Source organism: Hemiscyllium ocellatum, chromosome 4 (assembly GCF_020745735.1).
Source record: "Hemiscyllium ocellatum isolate sHemOce1 chromosome 4, sHemOce1.pat.X.cur, whole genome shotgun sequence".
In the NCBI taxonomy this organism is placed as follows: Eukaryota; Metazoa; Chordata; class Chondrichthyes; order Orectolobiformes; family Hemiscylliidae; genus Hemiscyllium; species Hemiscyllium ocellatum.
This window is the reverse complement of record NC_083404.1, coordinates 120,255,390-120,274,707: the sequence shown is the minus strand read 5'-3', so window position 1 is coordinate 120,274,707 and position 19,318 is coordinate 120,255,390. Positions and strand designations below refer to the sequence as shown.

Here is a 19,318-nt window from a genome sequence, read left to right as displayed (position 1 = left end):
TCTCCGTATCTGCGTGGGTTTCCTCCCACAATCCAAAAATGTGCAGGTTAGGTGAATTGGCCATGCTAAATTGCCCGTAGTGTTAGGTGAAGGGGTAAATGTAGGAGTATGGGTCTGGGTGGTATACGCTTCAGCAGGTCGGTGTGGACTTGTTTCTGAAGGGCCTGTTTCCACACTGTAAGTAATCTAAATCTAGCAAGCAATGTAATTAAACACAAAATGGCTTTGAATGATCAGTGTTGGCTTTCCTCAATTAATCCATGTTTATCCAATAGACTGCTAATTTTGGCATAAATATGCATTTCCAAAACGCTTCCCATTAAGATCACAGTTCCTTAAAAGTGGAGTTGCAGCTGATAGGATAGTGAACAAGGCATTTGATATTGTTTCCTTTATTGGTCAGTGTATTGAGTATAGGATTTGGGACGTTATGTTGTGGCTGTACAGGACATTGGTTAGGCCACTTTTGGAATACAGTGTTCAATTCTGGTCTCCCTCCTATTGGAATGATATTGTGAAACTTGAAAATGTTCAAGTTTTACAAGGATGTTGCCACAGTTGGAGGGTTTGAGCTATAGCGAGAGGCTGAACTGGCTGGTGCTGTTTTCCCTGGAGCATCGGAGGCTGAGGGGTGACATCATAGGGGCGTGGATAGGATAAATGGACAAGGTCTTTTCCCTGAGGTGGGGGAACTGGAGGGCATAGGTTTAGGGTGAGAATGGAAAGATATAAAAGAGACCTAAGGGGCAACCTTTTCACGCAGAGGGTGGTGTGTGTACGGAATGAGCTGCCACAGGAAATGGTGGAGGCTGGTAAAATTACAACATTTAAAAGGCATCTAGATGGATATACGAATAGGGATGGTTTGGAGGGATATGGGCCAAGTGCTGGTAAATGGAACTAGATTGGGTTGGGATATCTGGCAGGTAGGGATGAGTTGGAAAGAAGGGTCCGTTTCCAGGCCATATATCTCTACGACTCTATGACTCTAAGTGAGATGTCTGTGGTTATTTCAAAAAGCCATGTAAACTTGAAAAATTCTAATCTTTTTGAGGAGTTTTGAGGAGATTTGTAGCTCATGGCATCATGGTAGCCAACTAAATAGTGGCTAATGAACTTGAAAGACCTATACAGATAACAAGCAAAACTAATGTCATCTACAAAACCTTTGCAAGAACTGTAGCAAACACTACATTGGACAATAAACCTAGCCACCAGGATACATGAACATCAACTCACCACAAAAAGACATGACCCACTCTCACTAGCACCCTTACATAAGGACAGACACCACTTCAACTGTCACACCCATCCTAGGACAAGCCAAACAGAGACAGGCACAAGAATTCCAAGAAGCATGGGATTCCAAATGGAACTCGATCAACAAACATACTGACTTGGATCCCATTTACCACTCCCTGAGAAAAAGAACAGGAAATGACATCACCAACCTAAGGAAACCCAAATGTATAAATACAAAGTATGCTCCACCATCAGTGCTTCATCTGGAAGCTCACTGAGGATGTTACCTCGTATGGTGATAAAAAATCTCAAAATGAACCTTCCAGCTCAGCGAGCAAACCTACATTCAGAAACTCTAATCTTATAGAGTACCATCTATGTATTTAGAGTGGATTGGAAGATTATGGGTTGGACCTCAACAATTTACTCCATTACTTGCCTCCAAATCTTTGGCTGCAGCTCATCTGGTCCTGGAGACTTATTAACATTAAGGACAGTCAGTCAGTCAGTCATTCTAATATTAGCCCTTATTCAATAATTAGCTCATCAAGTAATTCAATGACCTCCTCCTTCAGGACGACATCAGTCGTATCTTCTTAGTGTTTCTTTTAGGCTGAGAAATCTACTTGAAGGACCAATGCCAATAGGGCAAGAGCACCAGAAGGCTGAAAATAAAATAAAATGTGAGAAAAAGTGAGTAGTGATTCATTTGGTGTATAGCTTGCACTATATAGGGGGGAGGGGGAAAGAGAGAGACAGACAGACAGACAGACAGAGAGTGCGAGCGTGTGAGGGTGAGAACAAGAGAGAGAGGTAGACACATCAAATGGTGAGTTTAACCCAAGGGTCATCACACATTAGGTGAGGGAAGAGGTTGAGAAAGTGAGATCCTTTTCAGCTGGTGTCGGAATTGAACCCACACCGTTGGCATAAGCCTGCATTGTAAAACAGCTTTCTTAAATTAAACTCACACCTGAAATCTCTCTCTCATGAGGAGTAGTCCCCTTAGACTATAATGACTTTATTATGTGTTGGTTATCCACTGTTGTGCCATCCTAAATCGTTAGCGAGTACGAGGGGGCTGTCAATTAATTCACAAGGCCTTCACCTATCATTTTCCTATTTTCCTGATGAATCCCATCATTACACTACAAAAACATTACCATCACAAATTCGAATAATAGTTATGAGCAAAAGGTAAACTCACCGTTGGTGTTAATGCGGAAGATGTTTGCTGTAAGTTCCTGGAACACCTCTTGAATTTCATTGGGGTCAATCTGAGATGCTATTTGGATGGAACAGAAATAAAATTTACCACATGATTAGCACAATAACCTCACTCAAAATATTCAAACTAAATTCTTTTGACTTTCTGAAAACAAAAAGGCCGTATTTCTTTTAACCAGGTTGTTTCCAACAAAATAGCAGAGACACTTAAAATTGGATAAAGGGCATTAAATTATTGCATAATAACATCAAGGAGTCCGTTGTAATTGTAATTAAAACCATTAATAAAACTTCACTTGTGGCTGTAACTTAGCAAATACCTTCTTTTAAATTGTGCATTTGTTTTCTTAAACGATATTTATGATTGGCCTCTACCGTCAGGGGTTTAACATTACTATGATCATTAGAAATGCAGACAGAACTGGGATGTTTGCACTTGGGAATCAAAAGCTAATGCGGCGCCACACTGAGTGACTGCTAAAGCTGCTGGAGTTATTAATGCTGGAGGTTTGTGATATTTTGGATCTGAAATTCCGATGACTTTGCGTTGCTGGTACCAGGAAGGACAGAAAATATTTCAAGTGGTGTCAACATTGAACTTACCTTAAATTGTGTAATCAACCAACATGATTGTGAACCAACACTCTGAGGGTGTAGGGTGTCAAAACCTTCTGCAGGCATCAGAATATGGCCCCAGATGGAAATATTAAGCATCATTTGAAGAACTGGCATAGCTTGTGCAAAGTCCAATGTCATTCCCAGTGACAACATTTAGAAATAATGTCAAACAATACCACTTCCTGAAATAAGCAGATGAACAGTCCCATAGTGGTAATACAAGAACTGAAAATGTGTTGCTGGAAAAGCACAGCAGGTCAGGCAGCATCCAAGGAGCAGGAGAATCGACGTTACGGGCATGAGCCCTTCTTCAGGAATGAGGAAAGTGTGCCAAGCGGGCTAAGATAAAAGTAGGGAGGAGGGACTTGGGGGAGGGGCATTGGAAATGCGATAGGTGGAAGGAGGTTAAGGTGAGGTGTTCTCTGAAACGCTTCAGAGAACATCTCTGGGACACCCAGACCAACCAACCCAACCACCCCATGGCTCAACACTTCAACTCCCCCTCCTACTCTACCAAGGACATGCAGGTCCTTGGACTCCTCCATCGCCAGACCATAGCAACACAACGGCTGGTGGAAGAGCACTCATCTTCCGCCTAGGAACCCTCCAACCACAAGGGATGAACTCAGACTTCTCCAGTTTCCTCATTTCCCCTCCCCCCACCTTGTCTCAGTCCCAACCCTCGAACTCAGCACCACCTTCCTTATCTGCAATCTTCTTCCTGACCTCTCCGCCCCCACACCCACTTCGGCCTATCACCCTCACCTTAACCTCCTTCCACCTATCACATTTCCAACACCCCTCCCCCAAGTCCCTCCTCCCTACCTTTTATCTTAGCCTGCTGGATACACTTTCCTCATTCCTGAAGAAAGGCTCATGCCCGAAACGTCGATTCTCCTGCTCCTTGGATACTGCCTGACCTGCTGCGCTTTTCCAGCAACACATTTTCAGCTCTGATCTCCAACATCTGCAGTCCTCACTTTCTCCTGGTAATACAGGAAGCCTATGATAACTCTCCGGGGAGATTGCATGGCAGATACTGGAATGTAAAACGTCAATTAACAAGAAGTTATGAAATTGAAGATTAGTTTCATGGTCGCCTTTACCAATACTAGAATTGACACTGATTTCTTTTTGGAGAGGAAATCTGCCATTCTTCCCCATTCTGGCCTTAAAGTTGCTCCAAATCCCCAGCAATAGCCATTCAATTCAAGGTAATTAGGATGGGCCTTGCCAGCAATGCTCACATCCCATCAAAAAATGAAGCTCGATAAAGTGATGACACCAATAAGACTGTTCAGAGTATTATTAATTAAATAGGGAGACTCGCAGACCAGCCAATGAATGGAGATTATTTGAAGCAAATATATGCACGATGCACTGTCGTAACTTGACTCATGTCCTTCAACAAAACATTTCAAAACCCTACTCTCCATCACCTAGAACCATCACCAGCCACAACCTCCTCTCCATCCTGACTTTGGAAACCAATCACTTTTGACAGATTAAGATGGTTGAACTTCTGACAGCAACCTGCTCTGTGGGTTCTGACAGCAACTATACAACAAGACAGCTCTCCATTATGAACTTGTCATTCAACACAGCACCACTCACATCACAGATGTAGCCATCTTGGATTTCCTGGTTCTCATGTTCTTTCACTCTATTGTCCGTCTCTGTCTCAACAGGTTTCAACTCTTTTACTCATCAAAATGAATTTCAAATTAACTTTGCTGCAGAACAATGTTTCTTGCACTGTAAACATACTGCTCTAAAATTAAAATAAATGTCCTGCGTGAGACCAGAGTCACAGCCACAATCTGCTCCTACCAAACTTCCTTGCTGGCTCTTTCTCTATTGGTAACCTCTGACACAACCTGATCATATGGTCAGTTATAGGAAATTCCTGGACAACCAAAGAAGCCTAATTCTGAAAGAGAGAATTAGCCTAATAAAACAACACTCCCCCCTCCCCACACTCAAGGGCGGACTAAGTGCCAAGTCATATTTATGCAATGAGGGCCTGGCAAGGAGCACTTCCAGCTAAGGGGAATCCAACCATCTCCCTTGAGGCTCAATGCATTGCCATTATTGTATTCTCCACCATCAACATCTTACCACAGCTACAAAGAGCCAAAGACTGGAAAATCTGTGCTGAATAATACAACTCCTAACTCCTCAAAAGAAATGCACTACCTTTAAGGCACAAGCAATGAATACAATGGAATACATACCTCTTTTCTGCCTTAGTATAGTTCAACAAAATTAAGGTTTTTCTCACAATCCAGCATACAGCAGCAAGCCTGACTCAAACCACATCTCCCAATTTAAACACTTACTGCTTTTACAGCAATTTACTCAGCATCATTCAACACCACGTTGCAAGTGTGCAACTTCCACATTCCAAAAGAAGGGTGTCAAAGGCTGAGCAGAACAGCCACACACAGGTTGCTCTCTACCCATATATCACCCTAAATTAAAACTATGCCATTGTTCTTTTACTGTTGGTGGACCAAAACCTGGAATTCCCTTCTGAACAACACTGTAGATTATTCCACATGAACTGCAGCATTTGAAGACAGCAGTTCACCACGACCTCTTCATATGTAAATGCTGACCTTGCCAGAATTGCACACATCTCATGAACAAAAAAAAAGAAATTTAACAGTCACCTTTTTTAGTCCAAGTGCATGTGTAACATGGATGGAAATCAACTACTTAATGGATCTTAGTTGTCACCTGTGGCTAAAATTGCATACAACTACAGTACATCCAAGTCTTCTCCATCACACAATGCATCATGAAATGCTCTGCAAAAATCAAACCCCACTCTTAAAACTGGGCACACCCTTGACTCTCAAATGTAAATGTACTGCAATTTCAAATAAAACTCTCGTATTTTATTGAAAGCTTTCAAGCACATCTTAAATTTATTCATAATGAAAAATAGCTGTTAGCTCCTGCTTTGTTAAATGCATTTTTTAATGTGAACTTAAGAGGCATTAAATATGAAGAAGATTCCTTGACTGCAGTGGCTGAAAAGAATATTGTTCAAATGTTTTGATATTTCACTCTCATGTTTTAAAATATAATGGTATGCGTTCAGCATTTAACTTGAAGCTCAAATGTGTACATTCTAAATTTTACAATTTCAAGTTCAGTCACATTCTGAAATAGTCGAGGAGATATTTGAACTTACATTGGCATCAGCAAAATAAGCACACCCTCTAGACTGGGTGACAACACAATAGTATTAAGAGGTATATGTTGTCCTTTTTTTCACAAATGGTTGATATAGAGGCAACAGGCAGGTTGCTCAAAGTTAAAGTTAAAGCTTAGATTAGATTAGATTACTTACAGTGTGGAAACAGGCCCTTCGGCCCAACAAGACCCTCAACCCACCCATACCCCTACATTTACCTCTTACCTAACACTAAGAGCAATTTAGCATGGCCAATTCACCTGACCCGCACATCGTTGGACGAAGATCCATCTTTGGACCCGCACATCTTTGGACTGTGGGAGGAAACCGGAGCACCCGGAGGAAACCCACGCAGACACAGGGAGAACGTGCAAACTCCACACACTCAGTCGCCTGAGGTGGGAATTGAACCTGGGTCTCTGGCGCTGTGAGGCAGCAGTGCGAACCACTGTACCACCGTGCCGCCCATTAAGGCTTGTGTGGCCTTGGAATTTTTGTTTAAATAGTTGGAACAATAGAAGCAGCTTAAATGGTGGGCTCAAGCTCCCACAGAACCAGAATTTTTAGTTATAGCTTTCTGCAGTTGCAGGGATCTTGAGGCCGGATGCGGAAGCTCTTATTCCACTCTCTGTTACAGGTAAAATCTGGGGGTCTCTTCCTTCTGCTAGAGTTGCATGTGAAACAATCAATTTTACAGAATTTACCTTTGCAAACGTGTATTTATGAGATGTTACTATATTGGAACAGTTAATTAGTAGTATTTAATGTACGTATTATTTTGTTAAGTATTTCGACACAATTCCAGTTTCCTTTTATTTTTATTTTATTTGTATTTTAACTGGAGAGTAAAAATAAATTGTAGTTTGCTTAATAACAAATAGCTTGACCAAATTGTATCTGAAATTCAATGCTTTATAATTACCTCTAAAATAAGAAAAGGTTGGGGTCTAGACTACTTTCTTGATATATTTTGAGGGGATTTAGTCTGGTTCAAAACACCTATTCCCAAGTCAAAACCCAGGGCCCTCAAATGCAAACAAAGATGTGAACAACTTATTTTCACTGAATTATATCTTCTATTATTATACTAAGAAGATTGATATGAATGAGGAATCATTACTCTGGAAGACAGCCAACTATCACTGTTACCATGAAGATATCATGTAAAGATGCTCTAAACTGGAAGACTGCCAAAGTTCTCTATCTTGCTTATCCAAGTGCACATATAGCTTTGAATACTCTAATCAGAATGCATTGTTGCCTCAGTGGAGCAAAACACAATGAAAACAGACTTGGTTGTTTGTCGAAGGGGAAGCTCTCAAATCAAGCATCACATGCCTGACATCCTTGCTCCAGGAATAGATAGCAGTATATTTGCAGCTGCCCTCATGATTGCACTGTCGTATGTGCAGAGACATGTTATATATCACAAAGAAGATGAAATGTCACAGCAGCTATGGAGAACTCAGTGCCTGGCCAAAGTGCCTTACCTGTTGCAAGAACTGCTCTCAGATGTGAAAAATATTATCTGTGCAGTGTAGTAGCTCAGAAAGCCAATGAGTACAAAAATAAACTGAGTACCATGTCTGACCTGTGTTGTTCATTTATCCTCCTCTTATTTCACTGAACTCATCTGTCACATGTGAAGAGAACTGCAAACATTACACCCTTGTTCAAACAATGGGTCAAAGGAGATATCAGCAATTATTGGCCAGTCAGTTAAACCTTGGTAGTGGGAGAGCTCTTCGAAATGATAATTTTGGATCAACTTAACAGGCATTTGGACAAAAAGGAATAGAGGAAAGCAGCACGTATTTATTAAGGACAGATATTGTTTCACCACTTTCACTGAACATTTTCCTGAGATTATAGAGGGGGTCATGAAGGTACATTCAAATGTGAAAATGAAATTTCAAAACATTTTTGTGTGCGTGAAATTCCAGAAGGCAAAACCGGGTTTAGCAGCAAAATTGGCTGAGCAACAGGCAACATAATTGATAAACTGTTGCTTTCCATATTCAAAGCTGACAAATGTGGTAGATGGCTTTAAATGCGGACTTTCAAAAAGGAAATGGACAGTGGGATTCTGCAGAGATCAGTAATAAGACCAGTCCATCTTCCGCAGCTACACCGGCACCACCTTTTCCTCCGCTACATTGATGATTGTATTGGCGCTACCTCGTGCTCCCACGAGGAGGTTGAACAGTTCATCCACGTTACTAACACCTTCCACCCCGATCTCAAATTTTCCTGGACCATCTCAGACTCCTCCCTCCCCTTCAGAGACCTCTCCAGTTCTATCTTGGGCGACCAACTCAACACAGACATTTACTACAAACTGACCAACTCCAACACAGCTACCTAGATTACACCTCTTCCCACCCTGCCCCCTGTAAAAATGCCATCCCATATTCCCAATTCCTCCGCCTCCGCCGCATCTGCTCCCAGGAGGACCAATTCCAATACCGAACAACTCAAGTGGTCTCCTTCTTCACAGACCGCAATTTTCTCTCAGACGTGGTCGCCGATGCTCTCCACCGCATCTCCTCCACTTCCCGTACCTCCGCCCTTGAGCCCCGCCCCTCCAATCGCCACCAGGACAGAACCCTACTGGTCCTCACCTTCCACCCCACCAACCTCTGGATACATCGTATCATCCTCCGTCATTTCCGCCACCTCCAAACAGACCACACCACCAGGGATATATTTCCCTCTAGACCCCTATCGGCATTCAAGAGAGACCACTCCTTCCGCAACTCCCTCGTCAGGTCCACACCCCCCACCAACCCAACCTCCACTCCCGGCACCTTCCCCTGCAACTGCAAGAAGTGCAAAACTTGCGCCCACACCTCCCTCCAAGGCCCCAGTGGATCCTTCTATATCCATTGCAAATTCACCTGCATCGCCACACATATCATTTACTGTATCCGCTGCACCCGATGTGGTCTCATCTACATTGGGGAGACAGGCTGCCTACTTGCGGAACATTTCAGGGAACACCTCTGGGACACCCAGACCAACCAACCCAACCGCCCCGTGGCTGAACACTTTAGTTCCCTCGCCCACTCCACCAATGACATGCAGGTCCTTGGCCTCCTCCATCGCCAGACGCTGGCCACACGACGCCTGGAGGAAGAGTGCCTCATCTTCCGCCTAGGAACCCTCCAACCACATGGGATGAATGTAGATTTCTCCAGCTTCCTCATTTCCTCTCCCCCCACCTTATCTCAGTCCCAACCCTCGAATTCAGCACCACCCTCTTGACCTGCAATCTTCTTCCCGACCTCTGCCCACCCCACCCCCTCTCCGGCCTATCACCCTCACCTCCTTCCACCTATCATATTCCCAGTGCCCCTCTCCCAAATTCCCTCTCCCCTACCTTTTACCTCAGTCCGCTTGACACACCAGCCTCATTCCTGAAGAATGGCTTATGCATGAAACGTCGATTCTCCTGCTCCTCGGATGCTGTCTGGCCTGCTGTGTTTTTCCAGCACCACATTTTTCAACTCTGGTACTCCAGCATCTGCAGTCCTCACTTTCTCTATACTGACTAGATGTCCGAAACTGATCTCATCTCATTTGCCAGCATTTGGCCCATATCCCTCAAAACCCTTCCTATTCATGTACCCATCCAGATACCTTTTAAATGCTGTAACTGTACCAGCCCTACCACTTCTTCTGGCAGCTCATTCCATACATACACCACTCTCTGTTTGAAAAAGTTACCTCTTAGGAGCCTTTTAAATCTTTCCCCTCTCACATCAAACCTATGCCATCTAGTTTTGGACTCCTCTATCCTGGGGAAAACACCTTGGCTATTCACCCTACCCTTGCCCCTCTTGATATTATAAACCTTTGTAAGTTATCTTCTTAGCGCACGATGCGCTGGGGAAAAAAAAACAGCTTGTTAGCCTCTCCCTACAGGTCAAACCCTCTAATCCTGACAACATTCTTGTGAATCTTTTCTGAATGCATTCAAGTTTAACAACATCTTTCCTGTAGCAGGTAGACCAAAATTGAACACAGCATTTCAAAAGTGGCCTCACCAATGTCCTGTACAGCCACAACATTATGTCCCAACTCTGATAAACCCTAAATGCACTGAGCAATAAAGGCAAGCCTGCAAAATGCCTTCTTCACCATCTTGTCTACTTGTGACTCCACTTTCAAGGAACTATGACCTGCACCCGTTGGTCTCTTTGTTCTGCAACGTTCTCCAAAGTCCTACCATTAGCTGTATAAGCCCTGCACTGGTTTGCCTTACCAAAATAAAACACCTCACATTTATCTAAATTAAACTCCGTCTGCCACTCCTCAAGCCACTGGCCCATCTGATCAAGGTCCTGTTGTACTCTGAAATAACCTTCACTATCCACTACACCACCAATTTTCGTGTCATCTGCAAACCTCCTCCCCATAACTTGTATGTTCACAGACAAATCATTTATATAAATGACAAAAAGTAGTGGACTGGTTGGAGGAACTAGAAGCTTCATGTGGGAAAGTACTTTCTGAATGCAGAATATGGTTAGGACCTTGATTGTATTTACTGAGATTATACATTCAAAATGGACTTTCAAAAATAAATGAGATAATTATCTGATGAGAATAGATTTACATGGCTATGGTCAAAGTGGAGAGACTTTTACTTTTGCAGAGACCTAGCTTATGTATGATGGGCCTAATGGCGTCCTTTTGTGCTGTAACACTTTCTATAATTTTGTTGCAATATCAACTCTTGAGCACAAACATTTATCAAATTCGATGAAAAGAAATCAAATGTAGAAATGACACCAGCCAACTTTGCTACCAATCAACTACAGAAATTTAAAATACAGAGACAAACAACAAATAAACTCAAAATTTGGAGGCAGTCAATAATTTTTTGTATGAAACAATAAGATTGCCTGATTTGAAATTTTATTCTACCTTGTTTCAAATATGGTACAAGTACTGAAAGGGAACAATGAAATTGATTGAGTTTCAGATTAAACTTCATAGACTCTCATGCCTCTGTCATGCATTTTGACACAATATTTAAACAAGAAAAGTCTCATTTGTCTACAATGATTAGACAATTGAAGAAATTCAGACCATGAGAGAGGTCAGAGGTCATTAGAAAAGCTATCCAATTAGGTCTATTGTTCTGTTTTGTTTCTTTGTGTGTATATCCAATTTCCTTCTGCAATCTGCTCCAGAATCTTCTTTGACTATCCTTTCATCTACTGCATTCCAGACTATTCCTCTGGTTTCTTTATGAATCATCTGTACTCTTGCTACTAATCCTCCTAATGGTGGAAACACTTCCCCACTATTTACTCACCAAAATCATCCATATTTTGAGCACCAAAATTAAATAGGAGAAAGTGAGGACTGCAGATGCTGGAGATCAGAGTTGAGAGTGGTGCTGGAAAAGCGCAGCAGGTCAGGCAGGAGAATTGATGTTTCGGGCATAAGCCCTTCATCAGGAATGAGGCTTGTTGGCCCAGCAGCTAAGAAATAGGAATGGGGAGTGGCTGGGGAAGGTAGCTGAGAATGCAAAAGATGGATAAAGATGGGGGAGAAATTGATAGGTCAGAGAGCAGTGTGGAGTGGATAGGTAGGAAAGATGATGGAGAGGTCAAGAGGGCAGTGATGAGTTGGAGGTTTGGGACTGTGATAATGTGGGAGGACACGAAATTGGGAAACTGGTGAAATCTACATTAATCCCATGTGGCTACAGAGTCCCAAGGTGGAAGATGAGGCGTCGGGTGGTAGTGGCTTGGCGATGGAGGAGGAGTTGAAGTGTTCAGCCTCGGGGCGATGGAATTGGTTGGTACCGGTGTCACTGAGGTGTTCCCTGAATCGATCCACAAGTTGGCGTCCTGTCTCTCCTATGTAGAGGAGACCACATCGGGTGCAATGGATACAGTATATGACATTTGTGGAGGTACAGGTAATAGTTTCCAAGAGGGCTGTTAAAAGTCAACTGCATTGCTGTTAGTCTGAAGTCAGAAAAGGATACAACACATTAGGGAACCAGATGAGTGTTTCATAACAAGTGAAAAAAAGTCAAATTTTTAATCCCAAATTTTTATCACATTTAAACTTCACCAGTCATGGTATGGTTCAAATCCATGTCCCCACAGCATCAGCATGGGATTCAAGAACTCTAGTCCAGTGACATTATCACTACACCACTGCCTCCGTTTGACACAACTTTGGCCCATGTCAGCTTTATTTTGCACACTTGAGTTTCCAACTCTTTCTGTCATGAAATCATGGCTCATCTGATGATCCTTAAATTCACTTTCCTCCCTTTCCCCTATAACTCTTTATTCCCTCACAGTTTAAAAATCTGTGTATAAGTACCTATTCTCACCACATTTGTATTAAATTTGTCACTCTCCAGCAAGTTGGAGAGAAAATAGATGGCAAAAATTCTCAACAAGAAAGTCAAATTGGAAACCTGGCCACTCCAGCTCACTGCTTCCTTCTCTGGGCATCCATATTGGCCAGCAGTCCCCATTACCTCAGAGTATGCTCCCTGTGTAGTGACCACCTGCAGCCACCATGTCCTCAGACGACTAGACATGTACAACCTCACCACATCATCACAACACACTTTCCAACTCACTTACAAGACAATTATCTACTTCAACGCTGAATTTAAAGGTACCAACACCTTGCACTGTCTTCCTGCTTTCAGACCACTTAGCATGTTGGCTCAGGCACTTGTCTCATGGATGGAGCAGGGTATATCTCAGGGCTCTTCATTTGCACTTTTAGCTCACTCACTCATGCTGAATGCCCACAGTATCTTGCCTTTTTGCGCATAACGTGTTTCAATGTGTCAATTTTAGAAATTTTATTAGATGTTCATGATGACCAAAGTCCATTCTAATGGCTTGTGAACCATTGAATCACAGAATCCCTACAATGTGGAAACAGGCTTTTCTGCCCAACATGTCCACACCGACCCTCTTTGGAGGGTCAATGTGGACTTGTTGGGCTGAAGGGCCTGTTTCCACACTGTAGAAATTCTATGATTCTAAAACCATCAATTATAGTTATTTTGAAGCTCATGAGGTCTTACATTGTGGCTGTGGTGGCGATATAGTCAATTGACACGTATAGTCATCATGGGGATTGGGGGTTTTGGGGCCATAGTGTTATAAGGCGGGGGGCATGGAGCTTGCAAGTTTAGATGTTGGGAGTGAGGGGGGAGGATTAGGGATACGAATAAGCAGATTGATAACTGGGTCAATAACCCAGAGAGCCAAGACAAGTATGCCTATAAAGGTAGCAAATCCAACCTTGCCAGCCCATATCTCGCAGAGAGGAAAATCTTCTGGAAGTGGGAGAAGCAGAAAGGTTCATGAGTGCCAAGGCAGCAATTGGCTTGATTCACAGTTCGCAAAGCAGAGAGAAGATCCAACCCATTAACTCTGTTTCTGGTGTTATCACACCTGCTGAGAATTTCTAATAGTTTCTATTTATTTCAGACTTCCAGCTTCCACAGTAATAGGTTCTGTGATAGGTTTGGGTTAGATGTGTCCAAATTTAACGATTGCTGTTAATAGTCTGATGTACTGCAGACACAGGTAACTATATGGAAATGTACTAGAATAGCAACGATTGACCTGTATCAAAAAAGGGGAAGAATGAAAGTTACTGGTCCTGAGTCAAAGTGTTCAAAAAATGTGACACAAGGAAAAGAGGAGAGACAACAGATCTGGTAGAGGGAAAGCAGTAAAAAGAGAATAGCCTGGAGCATTAGAGAAAGAGGCAATTCAGTGATGTTGAGAAATAAAGGTATTGGGCTACTTGGTGTACCCAAATACTCAGAAGGCAGATAAATTAATTAGTAGTGGAATTACAGAGAGGTGCAGGAACCAAAGGACAGCAATAATATGAGAGTTGCATATTCCTCACTGCACATTAGTGAATTATGTGGTTACCATATTATGGGCAGAAAGGAAGTGGAATTTGTGAAGGATTTTCTATGTTATGTTCTCTGCCCAATGAAGGAAAGGCATATTGCTGGAACAAATATTGGGGGTAATGCTATGGGTTAAAGAGAAAATGTACCTGGGGTAAAAAAAAATAAATTTAGATTAGTTCTCGTAAAGGTTAAGGAGAAATCTAGAATAAAATACTAAACTCAATGGTGGCTAGTACAGGCTAATTGTTATGGACCAAGTCAGATCTCCTCAAAACATTACAAGAAAGTAGACCGGACCCTAATTTTGCTCGTTGTTTTAAGCAAGTGAATAGTGGATATTCCAAGAGTGATGCAGTTAGCCACACCACTTAAGTTTTTTTACAGAGGTGGTGGTGCTGGATGTTTTGAAATGCATAAGGGTGGATAAATCCCCAGGACTTGATCATGTGTACCCTAGAATGTTGTGGTAAGCTAGGGAGGTGATTACTGGGACCCTTGCTGAGATATTTGTATCATCGATAGTCACAGGAGAGGTGCTGGAAGACTGGAGGTTGGCTAACTTGGGACCATGTCTTAAGAAAGGTGCAAAGGACAAGCCAAGGAACTATAGACCAATGAGCCTGACATTGGTGGTAGGCAAGTTATTGGAGGGAATCCTGAGGGACAGAATATACATGTTTTCGGAAAGGCAAGGACTGATTCGAGATAGCCAACATGATTTTGTGTGTGGAAAATCATGTCTCACGAATTTGATGGAGTTTTTTGAAGTAGTAACAAAGGGGATTGATGAGGGCAGGGGGTTGGACATGGTCTTTATGGACTTCAGTAAGGCGTTCGACAAGGTTCCCCATGGGAGACTAGTTAGCAAGGTAGATCTCATGGAATACAGGGAGAACTGTCCATTTGAATACAGAACTGGCTCGAAGGTATAATACAGAGGGTGGTGACGGAGGGTTGTTTTTCAGACTGGAGGCCTGTGACCAGTGGAGTGCCATAAGGATCAGTGCTGGATCCACTACTTTTTGTCATTTATATAAATAATTTGGGTGTGAACATAGAAGAAAGTTTGCAATGACACCAAAAGGGCGGCACAGTGGCTCAGTGGTTAGCAGTGCTGCCTCAGAGACCAGGCTCCTAGGCTCAATTCCAGCCTTGGGTGACTGTCTGTATAGAGTTTGCACATTCTCCCCGTGTCTGCGTGGGTTTTCTCCGTGCTCCGGTTTCCTCCTGCAGTTCAAAGATGTGCAGGTCAGGTGAAATGGCCATGCTAAATTGCCCATAGTGTTAGGTACATTAGTCAGAGGGAGATGGAACTGGGTGGGTTACTCTTCAGAGGATCAGTGTGGACTTGTTGGGCCAAAGAGCCTGTTCCCACTCTAATCTAAAATTGGAGGTGTAGTAATTAGACAGTGAAGAAGGTTAACTCAGACTACAATGGATCTTGATCAGATGGACCATGGGCTGAGAAGTGGCAGGTGGAGTTCAATTTAAATAAATGTGAGGTGCTGCATTTTGGAAAAGCAAATCAGAATAGGACTTATACACTTTATGGTAAGATCCTAGCAAGTGTTGTTGAACAAAGAAACTTTGGAGTGCAGTTGCATAGCTCCTTGAAAGCAGTGTCACAGGTAAATAGGATAGTGAAGAAGATGTATGATTTGTTTTCATTTATTGGTTAGAGTATTCAGTATTGGAGTTGGGACGTCATGTTGTGGCTGTACAGGGCATTAATTAGGCCACTTTTGGAATATTGCATGCAATTCTGGTTTCCCTCCAATTGGAAGGATGTTTTGAAACTTGAAAGGGTTCAGAAAAGATTGACAAGGATGTTGCCAGAGTTGGAGGATTTGAGCTCTCAAGCCAGGCTGAATAGGCTTGAGTTGTTTTCCCTGGTGCATCGGAGGCTGAGGGGTGATCTTATAGAGGTTTATAAAATCATGAGGGGCATAGATAGGGTAAGTATACAAAGTATTTTCCCTGGGGTGGGGGAGTCTAGAACTAGAGGGCATAGGTTTGATGTGAGAATGAAGAGATATAAAAGAGACCTAAGGGGCAACTTTTTCACACAAGTGTGTAGTTAGAATAAGCTGCCGGAGGAAATGGTATATTCAGGTAAAGTTACAACATTTAAAAGACATTTGGACAAGTTCACGAGCAGGAAACATTAAGAGGCACATGGGCCAAACACAGGTAAATGGGGCTACTTGGACCAATGAGTCTGTTTCCATAGTGTTTGACTGTATGACTCAAGAAGCTTGACACCATCCAGGTCATGGCAATCCATTTGAATGATACCACACTCGCCCCCTCTACCACCAACACTCTTAGCAGAAGTAAAGATGCACTGCACAGCTCTTTAGACAGAACTTTCCAAACCTACAAACATGATAATCTAGAAGGAGAAGAGGAGCAGATATATGGGAATACCATCATCTGCAAGTTCCGTTCCAAGCCACTTACTGTCTTGGAAATGTATTCGCCACTCCTTCAGTATTACTCAGTCAAAATTCTGGATTCCTCCCCAATAATGTTGTGGATCTACCTGCACCAAATGGACTGGAGCAGTTGAGCTGGACAGCTCACGCTACCTTCAACAATCACACAACATCGGATTATAGTTTGACAGGTTTATTTGAAATCACAATCAACCTGTTGGATTATAACCTGGCATCATGTGATTTTAACTTGATCCACCCAATCCAACACCAGCCCCTTCACACCTACTCAAGGACAACTAGGGGTAAGCATTAAATGCCAGCGGTACTCGTATCCCATGAATCAATAAACAATAACAAAAATAAGTTCAATGCATCAATTCGGTTTTGGAATCAATTGACAGTGGCAGAAACAGATTCTGTACTTGTTTGCAAACGGAATGGAAAATAAAATGAAGCAGAATAGATTGCAGAACTATAAGGAAAAAACATAGCTGGGGACCTAACTGGGCTCTTCTTTGATGGGTCCAGTAGTAGTTGTAACCCACTATTCTGCATTCAGGAATAGATTATAAGTCTGACGACTTGTCTTTGTCCATTGAGTTCTCTAGCTTCGATCATTTCAATTATGTCTTCAATCTTTTACCTTTCTGAAAAACGGTATTAGAATTGGAACTTATGATAGATTGTCTTCTTCTGGAAATAAGTTTTCGACACATCAAGTTTGTCAGGGTGACTTGACGAAGGTTTGACAGTCTAATTTTTTCCATGTCACATTTTCTCTTTCAATCAGAGTTAATTTGTCCTTTTAAACTCAGTCCACAATGCATTTTTAATTTTATTTTTTTTCTGTTCCTGTTCTCTTGTTTAATATTTATTTCTATTATTTCACTCTAACCATGGAAAATTTCACAGATCATGGAGGAAGTGATGATAAAACCCATGTTGCACTGTTTTGGAATGATAAGAGCCATTGCATGCCTTCAAAAGAAAATAAAATTTATGCTATCCTCCCATCTCTGCAGTCAAGGCTAATGCTTAATCCTTCCTTTGAAAAAGTCTTCTGAGACTAAAAAAGCAAATATTCCATTCTGGAGCACAATAATGTGACGTTTCAGAATATTGGATGGAAGGTTCAATCTCCCATGCTGCTGCATCCATATTACAACTACATGCTGCGGGGATGAGCCAGACAGAAACCAGAGGCTGATTATAAACCCCTATCACTCCGAAACCCACCCTGAAAATATGTTACTTCAGAGAGATTAATATTTTAAAATGTCAATCTCCAGGCTCCATATGATCATTGACATTTTTACTTGCCTTAAGCAGCTTATTAGTGTAAAAAATGAGGTCTGCAGATGCTGGAGATCACAGCTGCAAATGTGTTGCTGGTCAAAGCACAGCAGGTTAGGCAGCATCTCAGGAATAGAGAATTCGACGTTTCGAGCATAAGCCCTTCATCCATCCTGATGAAGGGCTTATGCTCGAAACGTCGAATTCTCTATTCCTGAGATGCTGCCTTAAGCAGCTTATTGACTGGCCTTGCAAAAAGCAGAGGAGTAAGGAGTTCACATTCTAAGTTCGCAGTCCAATCATAGATACAATGACACAGACGCAGAATTAATTGAACACTGGGACACCCCTCGCTGTTAGTTGCTCAATATCACACTTACAACAGGAGACACCAACCAGTAAACATTAATGATTGCTTCTTCTACACCTCGTTGTGGTAGTGTGTTTTGAGAAGATTTGTAGCTCAGGTTAAGGTTCTGGATGTAGGTTTGCTCACTGAGCTGGAAGGTTCATTTTCAGATGTTTCATCACCATATTAGGTAACATCTTCAGTGGTGATGAAACGTCTGAAAACGAACCTTCCAGCTCAGCAAGCAAACCTCCATCCAGGACCTCCTTGTGGTCCGCGGAACTCTGCAGTCCTGGTTGCTCCAAAATGCTTTCCCTTTGTAAAAAAAACCTTCCTCCCACTGACTCTTCACATCACTGATGGTGACGTCTTGCAATTAAACTTTCCCTCATGCACACTCAGCAGTCTGTCAAGTGACAAAGTGCCAAACTGTTCAAAATTCCATGTTCTTAATGGCCCCATCTGGGCTGGGTTTGTGACTCATTAGGCCTGTTTTCTCTTCATACTTTGTACTCCTCTGTGAGCATAAAAATCCAAGAGTCTCTCTGAAGAAAAAGAGAAGAAGATTAAAAGAATAATACTCTCTCCTACAGACATGTCTGTTTCCTAATTATCGTGAGTGATTCTGGTGGTAAACTGGAATCCAAAAGCAAGTCACCCACCTTCCTTACAGGTAGTGCATGAATTACGGGACCACCAAAAGATATTGTGAATTGAACTGGAGGCAGAACAACCTTCAACTCAATTTCACACGAAGAGGGTCCTGCTCATTTTGCTACGTGCCACGATCACATCCGACTGATCAGCTATCCTTCTGCATTGAGCCAGTCACAGCTCCCTGCAAGCCAGCTGCAGTATGTAAGGGTGCATCTTGGTGTAATTTTATAATTAAACACATTTTCAAACTACTTAGTAAACAGTTATGTCAATTAGATAAACATTACTGCATCTGACATTCTAAATCAGGCCATTAAGCAGCAATAATTGATCCTCAAGCTGTTCCTTTCTGAGACCAGTGCCAAAAT

The 19,318-nt window shown here is 42.3% G+C and overlaps 1 protein-coding gene across 5 annotated transcripts in view; it reads right to left on the bottom strand.

Annotated features, from left to right (window-relative positions):
• tsnare1 (T-SNARE Domain Containing 1) overlaps positions 1-19,318 on the bottom strand; it is an 849,044-nt gene that overhangs the window by 566,677 nt on the left and 263,049 nt on the right. For 4 of the 5 annotated variants that reach the window (XM_060824473.1, XM_060824475.1, XM_060824474.1 and 1 more), the window contains exon 3: positions 2,450-2,527. In XM_060824473.1, coding sequence (XP_060680456.1) covers positions 2,450-2,527 — 78 coding nt within the window. Of the gene's footprint in view, positions 1-2,449; positions 2,528-2,789; positions 2,888-19,318 lie in introns of those variants that run through there. The other variant, XM_060824476.1, reaches the window with a different exon arrangement.